Source organism: Lynx rufus, unplaced genomic scaffold, assembly GCF_022079265.1.
Source record: "Lynx rufus isolate CCGP_SWC_20201006 ecotype Redwood Valley unplaced genomic scaffold, mLynRuf1.p SCAF_24, whole genome shotgun sequence".
Taxonomy (NCBI): domain Eukaryota; kingdom Metazoa; phylum Chordata; class Mammalia; order Carnivora; family Felidae; genus Lynx; species Lynx rufus.
In genome coordinates, this window is record NW_025814839.1 from 2,735,800 (window position 1) to 2,753,114 (window position 17,315).

The 17,315-nt window shown below is 41.9% G+C and overlaps 1 protein-coding gene across 2 annotated transcripts in view; it reads right to left on the minus strand.

The window, feature by feature from the left end:
* Window positions 1-1,839: 1,839 nt before the first annotated feature.
* Window positions 1,840-17,315, minus strand: part of P2RX7 (purinergic receptor P2X 7) — a 46,783-nt gene continuing 31,307 nt past the window's right edge. For both annotated transcript variants that reach the window (XM_047088287.1, XM_047088288.1), the window contains 5 exons: window positions 10,881-10,971; window positions 9,017-9,082; window positions 8,781-8,930; window positions 6,926-7,027; window positions 1,840-3,285 (listed from right to left, as the gene is read on the minus strand). In XM_047088287.1, the coding sequence (XP_046944243.1) occupies window positions 2,794-3,285; window positions 6,926-7,027; window positions 8,781-8,930; window positions 9,017-9,082; window positions 10,881-10,971 (901 nt within the window). In that variant the 3' untranslated portion in view covers window positions 1,840-2,793. The remainder of the gene's footprint in view (window positions 3,286-6,925; window positions 7,028-8,780; window positions 8,931-9,016; window positions 9,083-10,880; window positions 10,972-17,315) is intronic.

The window sequence follows — 17,315 nt, forward strand, 5'->3', positions numbered from 1 at the left end:
CGTCCTGAAGTTAGGAGCCCACCAAGAGTTGCCTCATTAGAATATACGACACTCTTAACACCCAGAAAATTCCAAGGGATTTAGGAGCTCTGGGAACAGAGACCAAATATGTATCTTGGTGTCAGGAACTGGGAATAGAGACCGAATATATATCTTACTATGTCATAGTGCTTCAGTGAATATATGTTGAATGAAAGTGTCAATGAGTGACTGTGATTTGGGGATCTTCTGAGAAAAGGAAGTAAAAGGAGCACTTCAGTTATCATAAATTATACATTACTTTTTATTATCAAAACAGTCTAGTTAAGACAAGTACATTGCCAAGCTAGAATTAGGAAGTGTTCAAAGACTTGTGCCCTCTGAAGAGAGGAATGCAAGTTCGTTACCAATGCTACATGAAATCTGTCAACGTTTACAAAAAAGCATGAACACAGACAGGAAACAGTGACTACCCGGCAATTACCATATAGAATAATGGAAGTAAGTCCAAGGAAACAGTCCCTACAAAGTGTGATTCTCCTTGGGATGCCTTTGCTGATGACATTACTTTATGCAGTAGGCTAAAAACAAGTTACAAATATGGTGCATATTATTGCAGGAAGTGTCAGACATTTCACACACGGTTGGCATAACACATCACTCTCTCACCTAAAGCATCTGTGAGGAAGGCAGAGGAGAATAGTAGGTGGATCCAGTGACTACCTGTCATTCCACATTCTGACTCCATTTGGGACCTCCAGAGGTGATAGAAACCAGGGAGAAGGCACCAGAAACAAAAACAAAAACAAAAACAAAAAAAACCCAAAAAAAAGCATAAAGGCTCAGAGGCTGTCAGAATGGAGATCTGTAGCTCTTACATAGAATTCTAGGAGTAAAAGTTTAAATTCTGAAGAAGTAATGTATCATTCACTTTTCAAAAAGATCTCATGTATATAAGAAGTCCTATCTACTACCTCTGAACAGTAGCAAAAATGAAAGTTCAGTCTGGCCTAGCTTATTCCTGAGTTTAAAGCCAGATAAAATCCTGGGTCAAAAAAAAAAGTGTCTTGTTCATATTTGATTTACATTAATACAGTAGAAAGCATCTGGTTTTCAAAAAGTATCTAAATGGCAAATCTTGGAATATGTGCTAAAAAATCACAGATCCTTCATCACTCACAGTGTTGAATAGTGGTCTCTATTTATTCTTTAAAATAGTTGTTTAGAAATAATCAATTCCAGTGCCAAAACCGTGAAAAGGAAATCCTGAAGGAGGATCCTAAAACCTCCTGACTCTCCATTTTCATATTCTTAGCAGTTGACGTATAGAAATGGTAAAGGTTTGGGTGTGAGTTACTTTTGAAGGAGCATCCAAACCTCATCCATTCTAATTGTCTGCAAAGTACAGAACGTTAAAGGCATAAACGTGGCCTTTTCTAGTTTTTAACAGCAGTAGCTACTTCCAGTCATAGAAGTAGGATGTGGATTAGAATGTATTGGGTAGCTCAGCAGTGAGATCGGATGGATTCCAGAGCTGGTCTGGTGGGTTACCTGATTTGGTCTGCAGCCCCGATAGAATTGCTGAACAGACACCTAAGCCCCTAAGGGACTTCTGTGGTGGTCCAGGTATAGGCTGAGCCTCTGTTCCAGTGAGTCAGGCTTGCTCTCTGTCCCAGTCATCTGTTGCTGTGTAACAAACAACCCAAATTTAGTGGCTTAAGACAACAGTTCCGTGGGTGCCTGGGTGGCTCAGTCGGTGAAGCGTCTGACTCGATTCCAGCTCAGGTCGTGATCTCATGGCTCGTTGGACTGAGCCCCCGTCAGGCTCTGTGCTGACAGTGCAGAGCCGGCTTAGGATTCTCTCTCCTTCTCTCTCTGCCTGTCCTCCGCTTGCACGTGCTCACTCTCTCTCTCAAAATAAATAAACGTTAAGACAAAAAGAACAGCAACAATTTTGTTCTGTGGGTTCCCTGGGAAGCATCTCATGCAATTGCAGTAATATGTGAGCAGGGTGTGGAATGACCTGAATGCTTCTTTCCCATGTCTAGTGAGTGGGTTTGGAAGGCCTGAAAGCTGGGGACTGGTCAGGTGTCTCTATTCTCCATGTGGCCACTTGCGCTTCCTCACAATAGGGTGGTCTCAGGATGGACGTGTATACCGGGGCTAGCTTCCTTCACAGCAGATGTGTCAAGGGACAGGAAGTGGAAGCTTCCTGTCAGCCTCAAGACCAAGACCCCAAAACTGGCACAGCGTTACTTGTAGTACTGGATAAAGCAATCAGAGCTGCCCAGATGCAAGGGGAGGAGACATAACCCTCAGGTTCTGAGGCATCAATGCCGAAGAATTTGTGGCCACTTTTAATCATCCACATTTTCCAACCAGCACCCAAACGGTTTGTTAGGGTTTGTTCGTAGTTGTCCATTATCCCACTCTGGCCTCATAAGGAGGCTCTGCATTCATGTAGCTCTTTGTGCATGAGCAAGAAAGTTCATGTACACTCTCCCAATTTGTCCTCCCAGTATCTCTGTGAGATAGGTTGGGTAATAGGGCAATGAGGAACAGAGGTTAAAGGCCTAGGATCACACAACTTCCCAGTGACAGAACTGAGACATCAATCTGAATTTCTTGACTCGGTCCATGCTGAGGGGTTCTGGCTTATGTGCCTATTTGTTCGGTCTGCTCTCTGACACACATAGAGCTGCAGGAGAGGAAAACACATTTCCCTTTGGCTGAAAATTTGGCCACAGATCTTTGCAGGTCAAGCTCAGGTTGCAAACAAAGGTCATGTTCACATGACTGCTCAGCCCCGTGCCTTCAGTAAGGACTCTTGAAGCCACTATACTGGCCTTCACTCTTGGGAAACTCTCTCCGGATCCTCCAGCGGCAGCAGCTGGGCAGGATGGCAAAGTCAGCGAGGTCCTGGGAGCCGAAGCGCCAGGTGGTGTAGCACCTGTAGGCACAGTGCCGCAGCTGGCTGTTGGCGTTTTCGTCCAGCGCCAGCAAGGGCTCCTGGTAGAGCAGAAGGAACCGCAGGACGCGCCGGGACAAGACGAGCTTCCTGAATGGCTCTGAGGTGGTGATGCAGGCGCCAGCCTTTTTCCGACAGCACAGCTCCTCCAGGCACCTGTGGCTCTCAGGGAGTTGGGACGGGAGGCAGTGTCCACACTGGCACCAGTCAGGGCTGTCGCCGAATCTAGGAGTCACTTCACTTAACAGCTGCATCTCCTCCGGCTGTCCAGGTATAAGGGGTGGGTCACAGAGAGACATGGGCAGCCTGGACAAGTCTGTGAAGTCCGTTGAGGGTCTCTGAAAAATTCAAGTTCCCAAGCCCATCAGCAATGACAACCCCTAGGTGTCTAGGTTCTTTAATTTTGGTATTAATTTATAAAATTACACCTAATATCCCATGAATAGTAGCTTTCATTTATCAAATGTATGTATGTATCAAGACTATGCTAGTGTTTTATAAACTCGACTTATTTAGCCTTTGAAGAACCTCATGAGATATGTGTCCTTATCTCCATTTTACAGATTTGGAAAGTGAAATTCAGAATAGCCAGGCCTCAAGGCAGGTGTCACCTCTTCAGAGAGACTTTCTTGCCCTGACCACCCCAGTCTAGGGAGTTCCCGCCACCCAGGTCATTTTCTTGGCGCATCGTGAGATACTGTGTTCTTCATCGTCCTTATCACTATCTGAAATAATCTTCCTAATTGATATGTTCTCCTGATGATTCTTCTTCCACATGAAAGCTGGGGCTTTGTTACTGCTGTATCCCCAGTGCCTAGGACGGTACCCAGCACATTATAGGCAGTAAATGTTTGTTGACTTTGCTCTGCCCTCTCTCTTTCCACCAGGCTCCTTCTTCTGGCAAATCCATTTGTTATCCTTCAAGAAAAGTTGCCATAATTCATATCTGTTCTTTGTAACACAGACCTTCATTCACAGAGTTTGAGTCTGTACCTTTATTTATTTTTAATGTTTGTTTATTTTTGAGAGAGAGAGAGATAGAGTGTGAGTTGGGGAGGGGCAGAGAGAGAAGGAGACACAGAATCTGAAGCAGGCTCCAGGCTCTGAGCTGTCAGCACAGAGCTGGACATGGGGCTTGAACTCATGAGCAGTGAGATCATGACTTGAGCTGAAATCAGATGCCCAACCTACTGAGCCACCCAGGTACCCCTGAGTACATTCCTTTAAATTAAGTAGTTCTTATACATGAGCGCGTACAGCAGCACTATTTACAGTAGCCAAAGGGTAAAAACAACCCAAATGTCTGCCAACGGATGAATGGATAAAAATATGTTATGTCCGGGGCGCCTGGGTGGCGCAGTCAGTTAAGCGTCCGACTTCAGCCAGGTCACGATCTCGCGGTCCGTGAGTTAGAGCCCCACGTCAGGCTCTGGGCTGATGGCTCGGAGCCTGGAGCCTGTTTCCGATTCTGTGTCTCCCTCTCTCTCTGCCCCTCCCCCGTTCATGCTCTGTCTCTCTCTGTCCCAAAAATAAATAAACGTCGAAAAAAAAAATTTAAAAAAAAATGTTATGTCCAAAGACTTGTACTTTCAGAGATCATTTCTATAGTTTGTTAAAAATATGTTATATCCATGCAGTGGAGTATTATTCATCTAAAAAAAAATATGAGCAATGTACTGACACCTGCTACAACATGGATGAACCTTGAAAACATTATGAAAAGTGAAAGAAGTCAGACACAAAAATCATACGAATTTGGTATGATTCTGTTTATATGAAATGTCCCAAATAGGTGCATCCATGCTGACAGAAAGCAGATGGATGATTGCCAGGAAAAAAATTATTTCCAGGGACCAGGGGGAAGTGGGTATGAGGAGTAACTGTTGAGTGAATACAGGGTTTCCTTGTGGGTTGATGAAAATGTTCTGGAACTAGATAGTGCAATGGTTGCACAGCATTGTGGATAAACTTTTGAATTTTGAATTTTAAATGTCACTGAATTGTACACTTTACAATGGTTAAAATGGTAAATTTTATGTTGTGTGTATTCCTCCCTGCCCCAAGTTCACATTACACCCAAATCCAGCAAGGACATTTCAAGAATGGAAAAATTTTGGCCAGCTTCTCTCAATAAGAGATATAAAATCTTAAGTATTTGTGAATCAAATCCAGCAATAAATACAAAGAATAATACATTACATTCAAGTTGATTTTATTGCAGGAATACGAGGTTGGCTTAATACTTGGAAATCAATTTGTGTAATTCACCACATAACAGAAAAAGGAAAGCTCATTGATCATTTTTTTAAAAAGCAGAAAAAAGCATTATTTTAAAATTCAGTATCCATTTATGATAAAAATTTTTAGCAAGCTGAGAACAGAGGGGCTTCCTTCCTTTCTTCCTTCTTTCCTTTCTTCCTTTCTTTCTTTAATATTTTATTTTTGAGAGAGCACAAACTAGGAGGGGCAGAGAGAGAGAGGGACAGAGGATCTGAAATGGGCTCTGCACTGACAGCAGCGAGCCAGATGCGGGGCTTGAACTCACGAACTGTGAGATCATGACCTGAGCTGAAGTCGGACACTCACCTAATTGAGCCACCCAGGTGCCCCCAGAGGGGACTTTTCTTAATCTAATAAAGCATTCATTAAAATCCTACAGCAGGGGTGCCCAGGTGGCTAGGTCAGTTAAGTGTCTGTCTCTTGATTTCAGCTCGTGTCTTGATTTCAAGGTTCATGAGTTTGAGCTCCATATCGGGCTCTGTGCTAGCAGTGTGGAGCCTGCTTGGGATTCTCATTCTCTCCCTCTTTCTCTGCCCCTCCCCCACTTGCTTGCGTTCTCGCTCTCTATCTCAAAAATAAATAAATAAACTTAAAAAAAAAAAAACCTACAGCAAATACTATAGTAAAATATAGAAAGTTTTCTTCCTGAGGTAGGGAAGGAGACAAAGAGGCTTGCTATTACAGCTTCTAATCAGTATTGTACCAGAGGTCCTAGCAGGTGTAATAAACACCAGGAGCTAGAAGAGGCAAAGAAGGATCCTCCTCTAGAGCCTTCAGGCGGAGCCCTACCAATGTTTTGATTTCAGACTTACAGCCTCCAGAATTGTGAGAAAATGAATTTCTGTTGTTTTAAGCTACTTAATTTGTGGTGACTTATTATGGCAGCTATAGAAATAATACAGTTAGTGAAGCTATCCAGCAATCAGAGCTGCTGAGGAGAGTGGGAATTAAAGCACTTCCTTTAGGAGTGGCTGGGTGGCTGAGATGGTTAGGTGACCTACTCTTGATTTTAGCTCAGGTCATGATTTCATGGTTCATGAGATCGAGCCCTGCATGGGGCTCTGTGCTGACAGCTAGGAGCCTGTTTGGGATTCTCTCTCTCTCCCAATCTCTCTGCCCCTTCCCTTCTCAAAAACAAACAAAAAACAAACCACCCCCTTTAGAGAATGGTTTGGTAGTATCATATGCCTGTCTTCTGATCCAGCAGGTCCACTTGTAGGTACCGTATGTTTACCATGGCAGAATTTTTGGCATGAGCTCCAAACTGGAAACTACCCAAATGTGCATGACCAATAGAAGGGATAAATAAATTGGATGTTTATAAAATGGAAATGATACACAATGAGAATGAACTATTGCTATATTCAGTGTTATGGATGACTCACAAAAACAATGTTGAATGAAAGAAGCCAGACACTCCACAGAGTATATACTAAATACACATAGGATTCAAATTTTATAAAATTATGGAAGAGATAAAACTAATCTTTGGGTGCAGGATAGTGATGACTTTTAAGAGAAGGTAGTGTGATTGGGTGGACGCATGAAAAGTGTTTCTGCTAATAATATTCTGAGTGCTGGTTACATGTACTTAACTGTGTTAGAATTCATCAATTGTGACTCACCCAAATTGATAGATATATTTATATTTAATAATAAATTTTCTTTAAAAAAAAAAGACTAAATGTTTTAACTTACTGGGATTTTTTCACCTTTGACACCTTGCAGACTTCTCCCAAGTAGCTTCTGGTCCACCATTCTAATGTGGGATTCATCCACAAAGGACACATATTTTAACGTCTAGGAAAAAAGGGTTAAAATTTTTACCCATTTTTGTACAGAATTATCAACAATCACACACCTGAAACATATCTAAAGGCAAATGTTATTCCTATTTACCCAACAACATACTGTAGAGAAGCTGACCCAAAACTCTTGCTAGCCAAGAATGATGTCTGAGTCTAAAGGTAAATTAGCTGTGGAGCCCTATGCACGTAATATGCCGGCTTGGAGTCTCCTCGGTTTACCACCTGCTATTTTTAAGTCTCCCACGTGCGATGTAAAAGTCCTTTGTTGTGTTCCCTCAATTTCAGTTACTCTAGATGGAATATCTCCAGAAAACTGTACTATTGCAACTTAAGCTGTTTATTATTTTTGTCGAGTTTCATCCCATCTTGGGCCGTGAAATGGTAATTGTTTTCAGTTTCAAAATGAACTTTTATTTCAAATTGTATAATACATGTACAGTGGCCAGTGAATTGTGCATTCAGCTGCTGGGAAAGAACAATAATATTCTTGGATGAGGGAAAGACAAAGAAATCTTCTTTGTTGTTTTAGGTACTGGAGATCTCTCCTTGATGGGGGGGAATCATGGAACCAAGTGTAGGGGACTTGCTTACTAAAACCCAAATTAAATAAGTTGAAACAATGCAGATGAGCTAAAATTCCCTTTGACAAGTCCCCCATTCTAGGCTCCTCTGCAGAAGGAATCACTGTTGTCACTTTTGTGTGTGTCCAGTAACTTTCAGTGTACATGTTACCCTCCCTATACACAAATGTGTGTGTGTATAATGAATGTGGAAAATATAGAGAATACATATATATAGAATATATGTGTGTATTTGTGTGTATATGTGTACACATATAATATACATGTAGAAAACACATAAAGTAAGTATATGTCTGTAGTTGTGTTTTAGCCTGTATATCATGCCATATATGTTGTCCTGTAGTTTGCTGTTTTGCTTTCAACAACGCATTTTGGATGTTTGTTCATGCCAGTACTTATGACACAGTGGTCCTGAAGATGCATTCTGGATTCTGAAACCAGCCTGCCTAAAGCTGGAATTTCAGCTCTGCCACTGAGTAGCTGTATGGCTTTGGGCAAATTATTTAACCCTCCTGCACCTCAACTTCCTCATCTTTAGAAAGAGATGATAGTAGCATCTATTTATAGGGTTGTTGTGAAGATTCAGTGAATTAATAGATATGAGGCACTTTGAAGTGCTGTAAAATGTTTGCTCTTATTATTATCCACCTCATTCTTTTAAACTGGTGCCTGGTACTCCTTGCTATGGACCAGTCATAGTTTCTTTCACCGTCTGCCTGTTGGACACTTGGGTAGATGCTCTTTCTTCACTGTTACAGACAGTGCTGCAATGGATCAAGTGTACTTCTCAAGGGCAGGTATAGAGAAGTGGAAATGCCAGGCTGTAAAGTATGTCCCACTTAAATGTTACTAGATACTGCCAAATTGTTCTCCAAAATCATTTTACTATTATTTTTTTTGCTGACCTAAATTAATAACTCTGATGAAATTGACAAGTCCTAGAACATAAAAATTTGTTCTCCCTCTATCTTGCCTCTTTATTTTTATTTCTATTCTTCCCTAAGACCAAAAAGGATTCATCTGAGAGTGGTGGATCAGGGTAGAGTCCAGACACTTGTCCACCATGGGATTACACTTGTGATTTTGGCCTTATTTTTGCACGGTTCTCAGTGATCTGATGGACTTTCTGGGTGTTTTGGCACCTCCTGACACGACGCGCCTTACCGCCTTGGGCTCCACGATGGTCTCACACTTCTTCCGGTAGTAGTATTCATTGACTGCACAGCATTCGCAGCACTTGAAACATGGATAAATGTGGGATCGGCAGCATTTACTCGAGTAAGTGTTGATGAGAAAGTCAATGAACAGAGTGGCCTGGGAAAAAACCCAGACCAGGGCCATGTTAGCGAGATTTCTTTTTGCCAAATCACTTTCCTAAAGCACGGGAAAGAATCCCTTACCAAACCAAAGTAGGAGAGGGTTGAGCCAATGTACACGACCAGCTGGATAATGTCAAATTTCCCTCCCTGAAAACAGAATGGAAAAGGTTACTTCATTGACATTCAGAGCAGTGCTCTTTTGCTCTAACATGTAATTGTTAGCTCCAGCAGAGGAGGGAGTCTGTGACCGTGACTTCCATAGATGAGTCCAAGTTGTTCACGGTAACAGAGGCCACAGAGACTGAAAATAGGATACCCATTTGTTCTGCTTCTGCCTTCTGGGATGTGCTGAAAAACATGAGTGTTTTAAACAAAGAAGCACTGGAGTCCACACACCAAGAGGAGAACCATTAAAGGTTTGTTGTTTTTCCATACAAGGTGAGAGTTTCAGACAAGTTTGCCCTAAAAGTGGTTTACGATTACTTTGGAAGCAGAGGGGAAGAATGTCTGCATGGTCTTCCCTTAGGGACCCTTGTGGTTTTTATTCTCGGTGGTCTTTCTGTCCTCTCAGTTTCTATCTCACTGACTCTTGTGCTGCTTAGCACTATATGACATAAATAATATACTGTTGGAGAAGGCATTGTGAGCATCTATGGATTTTGCATGCCCAGCATTCCCTCCCTCCTTATTCTGGAGATAGCACCCCAGTTTCCCTTTGGAGAACCGTCTCTGTCCATACTTGGTCCATGTAGTTTGCAGGCAAGGAGCTGGTTCAAGGCAAGTCCAAGATCAGCCATTGAGAGTATGGTATGATCCAAACATAGTGATTATTTCAGCAGTGGGCATGGGGCTCATATTGGGCCAGTCAGAGCCAATGGCATCTGCCTGAGGCCTTTGATGAAACTTTTAGCAAAGACACGTTCTTTTTGCATTGAGATTGCTAACCTGGCAAGATATAAGGAGCTGCCTGAAACCACTGTGTAGAAATGGACAGCTGAGGATGATGCCAAAACAGAGGAGAACATATGTAAGAAATGGAGGGAGGCAGATTCCTAATGATGTTATTTGAACATCTGGATCCAGCCATGCCTGAATCCTGAAAACTGCCCCTGAGTTTTTTAACTATGTGAAATTAAAACAAAAATTTCCCCTAAGCCAGTTTGAGTTGGCTCAAAGTTGCAAAGGGATTTCTTTCTCTTTTTCTTTTTCTAAGCATCAGAGTATTTTTTTTAATGTTTATTTATTTTTGAGAGAGAGAGAGTGAGTGAGAGAGACAGAGCACAAGTGGGGAAGGAGCAGAGAGAGAGAGGGAGACACAGAATCTGAAGCAGACTCCAGGCTCTGAGCCGTCAGCACAAAACCCGACATGGGGCTTGAACTCACAAACTGTGAGATCATGACCTGAGCCGAAGTCGGACGCTTAACCGACTGAGCCACCCAGGCGCCCCTAAGCATCAGAGCGTTTTTTTGTTTTGTTTTGTTTTTAAAAAATTTTTTTTCAACGTTTTTTATTTTATTTTTGGGACAGAGAGAAACAGAGCATGAACGAGGGAGGGGCAGAGAGAGAGGGAAACACAGAATCGGAAACAGGCTCCAGGCTCCGAGCCATCAGCCCAGAGCCTGACGTGGGGCTCAAACTCACGGACTGCGAGATCATGACCTGGCTGAAGTCGGACGCTTAACCAACTGCGCCACCCAGGCGCCCCTCAGAGCGTTTTTTAAATTAAATATTAAAAATTTTTTTCCAGTCCCTTTCTTGTACTCATCAGATGACTTCATTGTGGACAGGACCCCAAGGACACTTCTTCCCCCTCTTATCCCACATGCTGATGCACAGTGCCAGCTCATGACTATGGTGGCAACATTCACCCCTTCAGGCACTACAACAATAATTAGGATGCAGTCACAGGAATGGAGGTGCCAGTGGCTGGGAGCAGAGACTTACGGTGCCAAAAACCAGGATGTCAAAACGGATCCCAAAGACTTTTATCAGAGTCCGTTTTTCAACGTTGTTTTCCTTATAGTACTTGGCATATCTGTAGGAGGAGAAGGAACCATGTTTATAAAGCTCTATCTGAACGTGCTGGTATTTCATGAAAGGAAAACCCCAAACAGGAGCTAGGCTAGTTTTTCTTGTTCATCCTCTAGCTCTGCTGCAGTGGACAGGGTGAAAAACATAATCCAAACCCACAAATTACTCTTTTGAAACTGAAGATCATTTCCGTACAACACCTCTTCTTCTTCCACAATCACAGAGCTATGGAAAATCTGCTTTTCATTTAAGATTAAAATCAACAATTTTTAACCAATACAGGGTTCACAATGAGCAGAGAAATCTTTAAAAATAGCTTCAAGCAAATCTGATTATTTCTTAAGAGGGTTTGGCTTCTAGAACAAAGTGGGGTGGAGGGATCTTAGATACTAATTGCTGGATTGGGGATACGTGCCCCTCAGCAATCTGTTCTAATTGTATTTTCTTAGGTTCTGTGTTTGTCTATTTGCATCTGTTATCACAGGGCCAAACTAACAGCCCAAATTGTTTATATCTTCCCTGTGATCCAGCTTTTGTGGAGTGAGTGAAAATCATGTTAGGAGCCCATACCCCATACTGAATCCATATCCCCAACCACCCCCTCAAGCCCCGGCCAATATTTTCCCGGTGCCAGGTCACCCAGGGCCAGGTACCAGACAGTTGGAGACTGCACCTGTAGCCCAGAGCCTGCCCACATTACTCAGGCCAGCCAAATCCTAAGCTGTTTCCGCTGCCCTGTCTTGCCTGTCCCATGGAAAACACAGTAAAGGTTCTGGGCCACCTCCCAACAAATCTGGTCCTTCCCCTGTGGGCTTGTGTGGCATGGTGTGCCCCTCCTCTTGGGAAATGTAAGTAATAAAGTTCTTCCGGTGACAGTGACCTCTCCGTGTCATTACTCAGCCACCTTTATAAATTAAGACCTGGGCACAAATCACAATCGGCCCAAATACACAGCTCTCCCCAGTGTTGCAGTCAGGAAAAGTGGAATGTTTTGTTTTCATGGATAATTAGGAAGGCTTAAACCACAAAACTTTTTAAATCTGTCCCTCCCTCTTACCACCTTTTGGTGGTGGTTTTTACGTAAGGTATTTTCTTTCTGAGTTATTAGTTGACCATCTATTTACAGGTGCAGAGAGAATACACCCAGAATACAGATGCTCTGCCAGAATATACTATGGAGCATTTGAAACTCTAATTTCTTTTAACTCTCAAAATGTGATGTTGAGATCGGTTAGGTATTCCCAGGTGCTTCAGCACCTATTTTTGGGCAGAGGGGTTTTGATTTCTTTGCTTCTTATTGTTCTCATTCCATGACTGTTGTTTCTTTTGCTGCTCTACTGAGTGATTTATTTTTTTAATACACAAAGCAAAAGGGTCTTGGTACAGTGGTTCTTGAACTCAGGATAAGAATCACATGGGAAGTGTGTTCAAAGGTAGATTCCTGGGCCTCACCCTCCAGGGGATGGTTTTAGAAGGTCTGAGATGTTCTTAGAAAGGTACCAGGTGGGTCTGGTACGTGTGGTCAGTGGTCCATGCTCTGAGTGGGATGTTTTTTGCACACTGTAATGGTTTGAATAATGGCCTCCCAAAAAGGTAGGTCCAAGTGCCTAATCCCTGTACCTGTGAATGTGACCTTATTTGGAAATAAGGCCTTTGCAGATGTGATTAAGGATCTCAAGATGAGATCATCCTGGATTTAGGGTGGGTCCAATGACCAGTGTCTTTATAAGAGAAAGGAGAGGAGAGCTGAAACAGAAACACAGAGGAGAAGCCCATGTAAAGAAGGAGGATCATCACTGGAATGATGTGGCCTTAAATCAAGGAACACCCAGAGTCACCGGGAGCTGGAAGAGGCAAGGAAGGATCCTTCCCTAGAGACTTCAGAGAGTGTGTCCCTGCTGACTCCTTTATTTTAGATTTCTGGCCTCCAGAGCTGAGAGAATACCCTCCTATTGTTTTAAGCCACCAAGTTTGTGGTCATTTGTCACAGTAGGCACAGGAAACTAACACATGGATGTACCCATTCTGAACCAGAAAGGAGCATTGGGCATATGGTGTGGGTCTGCCCTACTTTATACTTGCTGTAAATAAACTGAATCACATGTTCACTGAATAAGGACCATTTGCCATGGATCTTTTGATAAAGGACAAAATTCTGTAATATGATCAACTTCTTCAACTTCTATGTTTTTGGAAGTTATATATATTTTTTCATATACCTCACTTAACCTGTAATTCCCTTCTCTTTTGTGTGGCTATTTGAAAGTAGCCTGTCCAGTTTTCCATCAGGACTTGACTATTCTTAGCCAAAGATTTCTTTTGGTGCTCATTCCAGACAACATGTCTATCATTTTGTTCTAAAAGAATATTAACTTCATAACCACCTCAGTTCTTCAGAAAGCTCAGATCTCTCCAGGAGCTGATGTTCTCAGGCTTAGCTCAGCAATTCAAAGGGCATTTGCCAACATCTGTTTGGGACTTTGCCCTACATGCTTCTGCAGACTGCTGAAAAAAACAAAAACAAAAACCAAAAAAAACCCAAAAAAAAAACCCAAAAAACAAAAAACAGCCTGAGAGCCTGCAAAGACAGTCAGGGGACCACTGATCCAATCGTCTCTTCTGCTAATGGCCTTAAGTCTGTTCAGGAGAGCAGCAGGGGATATCAAAACATTATCTAAACTAGGAGCTGCTTTCAGGGCCCTGGATGAAACTCCACTGACCCAGAGGAGGCAAAAAGCATCCTGTGTCTTGATCTCAGATGGCCTTTAGTCAAGGGTCTCAAACTCATATGCCTACAGGGGCCAGGCAGATGACAGAAGTGAGTGATGCAGGCCAGGTAAAAGGGAATAAGGAGTGGTGGGGACAATGGCAAACCAAAAAAACATATGCCCTTTCCAAAGGGAACGACAGATACCTCCAGCTGAGTCCTGCTGTGTGGGATATGAACCCACAGTTGTCAAATGGTTTAGTTTTTTTTTCACCCCTAAATAGTTAAATTTTTCAAGAAAAGTAGGAAGTCCAGAATTTTATGTAGAATGCCTCAACTTTCAAAACATCGTGTAGGCAAAAAAACCAAGTAAACAAAAATGAACTCAAACTTCAATGTGCACATGAATCTTCTGGGAATCTTGTTAAAATGCAGATTTTGAGGGGCACCTGGTGGCTCAGTCTGATAAGCATCCAACTTCAGTTTAGGTCATGATCTCACAGTTTGTGAGTTTGAGCCCCATATCAGGCTCTCTAAGATCCACTGTATTTCCCACCCCCACCCCTTCCCTGCTTATTCTCTCTGTCTCTCTCTGACTCAAAATAAATAGATAAACTAAAAAAAAAAAAATAAAATGCAGTTCCTATACACCAACAATGAAGCAACAGAAAGGGAAATCAAGGAATGGATCCCATTTACAATAGCACCAAAACCCATAAAATACCTAGGAATAAATCTAACAAAAGAGGTGAAAAATCTATACACTGAAAGCTAAAGAAAGCTTATGAAAGAAATTGAAGAAGGCACACAAAAAAATGGAAAAGTATTCCATGCTCTTGGATAGGAAGAACAAATATTGTTAAAATGTCAATACTACCCAAAGCAATCTACATATTCAATGCAATCCTTATCAAAATAACACCAGCATTCTTCACAGAGCTAGAACAAACAATCCTAAAATTTGTATGGAACCAGAAAAGACCCTGAATAGCCAAAGAAATCTTGAAAAAGAAAACCAAAGCAGGAGGCATCACAATCCTGGACTTCAAGCTGTATTACAAAACTGTAATCATCAAGACAGTATGGTACTGGCACAAACACAGACACTCAGAATAGAGAACCCAGAAATGGACCCACAAACATATGACCAACTAATCTTTGACAAAGCAGGAAAGAATATTCAGTGGAATAAAGACAGTCTCTTCAGCAAGTGGTGCTGGGAAAACTGGACAGCAACATGCAGAAAAAAGTACCTGGACCACTTTCTTACACCTACACAAAAATAAACTCAGAATGGATGAAACACCTAAATGTAAGACAGGAAGCCATCAAAATCCTCAAGGAGAAAGAAGGAAAAACCTCTTTGACCTTGGCTGCAGCAACTTCTTACTCAACACATCTCCGGAGGCAAGGGAAACAAAAGCAAAAATGAACTATTGGGACCTCATCAAAATAAAAAGCTTCTGCACAGCGAAGGAAACAATCAACAAAACTAAAAGGCAACCAACGGAATGGGAGAAGATACTTGAAAATGACGTATCAGATAAAGGGTTAGTATCCAAATCTATAAAGAACTTATCAAACTCACCCAAAAAACAAATCCAGTGAAGAAATGGGCAAAAGACATGGATAGACACTTCTCCAAAGAAGACATCCAGATGGCCAACTGACACATGAAAAAATGCTCAACATCACTCATCATCAGGGAAATACAAATCAAAACCACAATGAGATGCCACCTCACAGCTGTCAGAATGGCTAACATTAACAACTTGGCGTGGATGTGGAGAAAGAGGATCTCTTTTGCACTGTGGGTGGGAATGCAAACTGGTGCAGCCACTCTGGAAAACAGTATGGAGGTTTCCAAAAAATTAAAAATAGGACTACCCTACGACCCAGCAATTGCACTACTAGGTATTTATCCAAGGGATACAGGTGTGCTGTTTTGAAGAGGCACATGCACCCCCATGTTTATAGCAGCACTATCAACAATAGCCAAAGTATGGAAAGAGCCCAAATATCCATCAATGGATAAAGAAGATGTGGTATATATATACAATGGAGTATTACTCAGCAATCAAAAAGAATGAAACCTTGCTATTTGCAACTACATGGATGAAACTAGAGGGTATTATGCTAAGCGAAATTAGTCAGTCAGAGAAAGACAAGTATCATATGACTTCACTCATATGAGGACTTTAAGATACAAAACAGATGAATATAAGGGAAGGGAAGCAAAAATAATAATATAAAAACAGGGAGGGGGACAAAACATAAGAGACTCTTAAATATGGAGAACAAACAGAGGGTTGCTAGAGGGTTGTGGGAGGGGCAATGGGCTAAATGGGTAAGGGGCATTAAGAAATCTGAAATCATTGTTATACCATATGCTAACTAACTTATATATAAATTAAAAAAATAAACTAAACAAAAATTATTTTAGAAAAGAAATAAAAAGAAATAAGTAAACATTAAAACAAAACAAAACAAAAAAATAATTGCAGATTTGAATCCAGTAAATCAAGCATAGGGCCTGAGATTCTGCATTACATCGGGCGCCCAGGTGAGGCCCGTGCTGCTGCTGGTCCCAGGACCACACTTTGAGTACCAAGTTTCTAGATCAGTGGTTCTCACACTTGAGAGGCTCTTACCTAGAGGGCTTGTGAAGACAATCCCCAGGGTGTCTGATTTAGTAGGTACAGGGCCGGGCCTGAGAATTTGCATCTGACAAGTTCCCAAGTGATGCTGATGCTGGGAATCACACTGTGAGAACAGCTGGTCTGGACCATTAATACCAAAGGTATTCAGAGAGGCTACACATTTTTGCAAGATGATTCCACTAACATGGGCTCCTGTCTGTGCAGTTGCTCTTCTTAACTAGGAAAGCACAGTCCTTAGGAAAACTCATGGTATCTGTAGGGGTCCCACCCTGAACTTGGAGAGGCTTTCTCTGGTCACTCCCCAGCCCTCTCTGCCCCAATCCTACATCACAGTATCTTGTTTGATTTTCTTCAGAGCATTTATCATCATCTGAAATGGTCTTGTTGGAGTTGTTTTTTTTTTTTTTTTGCTCTATTGAGGTATAATTTATGTATAATAAAGTACACAAGTCCTAAGAGTTGAGTTCGATGAGTTTTGACAAATGAATACACGGTATAGCCTATACCCCTATCAAGATCTAGAACATTCCACTACTCCAGAAAACTCTCCTGTGCTCCTTTCCAATCAGTTCCTATTTTGCCTTTTCCCATCCCCCAACCCCCAGCCCAGCACCCACCATTGTCTTTTATCATCACGGAAAATTTTTGCCTATTGTACTTCATATAAATGGCATCATGTAGTATGACTTGTTTCAATCTGACTCCTTTCCCTCAATGTAATGTTGGTGGGACTCCTCTATGCCATTGCATGTACGAGCAGTGTGTTCCTTCTTTATTTATACTAGCTAGTACTTTATTGTATAAATATATCACTATTTCTCCGGGCACCTGTTGCTGGACATTTGGGTTGTTTCTGGGTTTTGGTACTTACAACTAAGGCTGTTGTGAACATTCATGTACAGATCTTTGTGTGTACCTAGGTTTTGTTTCTTTACCTGAGGGTGGGATTTCTGGATTATAGGATAGATGTGTGTTTAACTT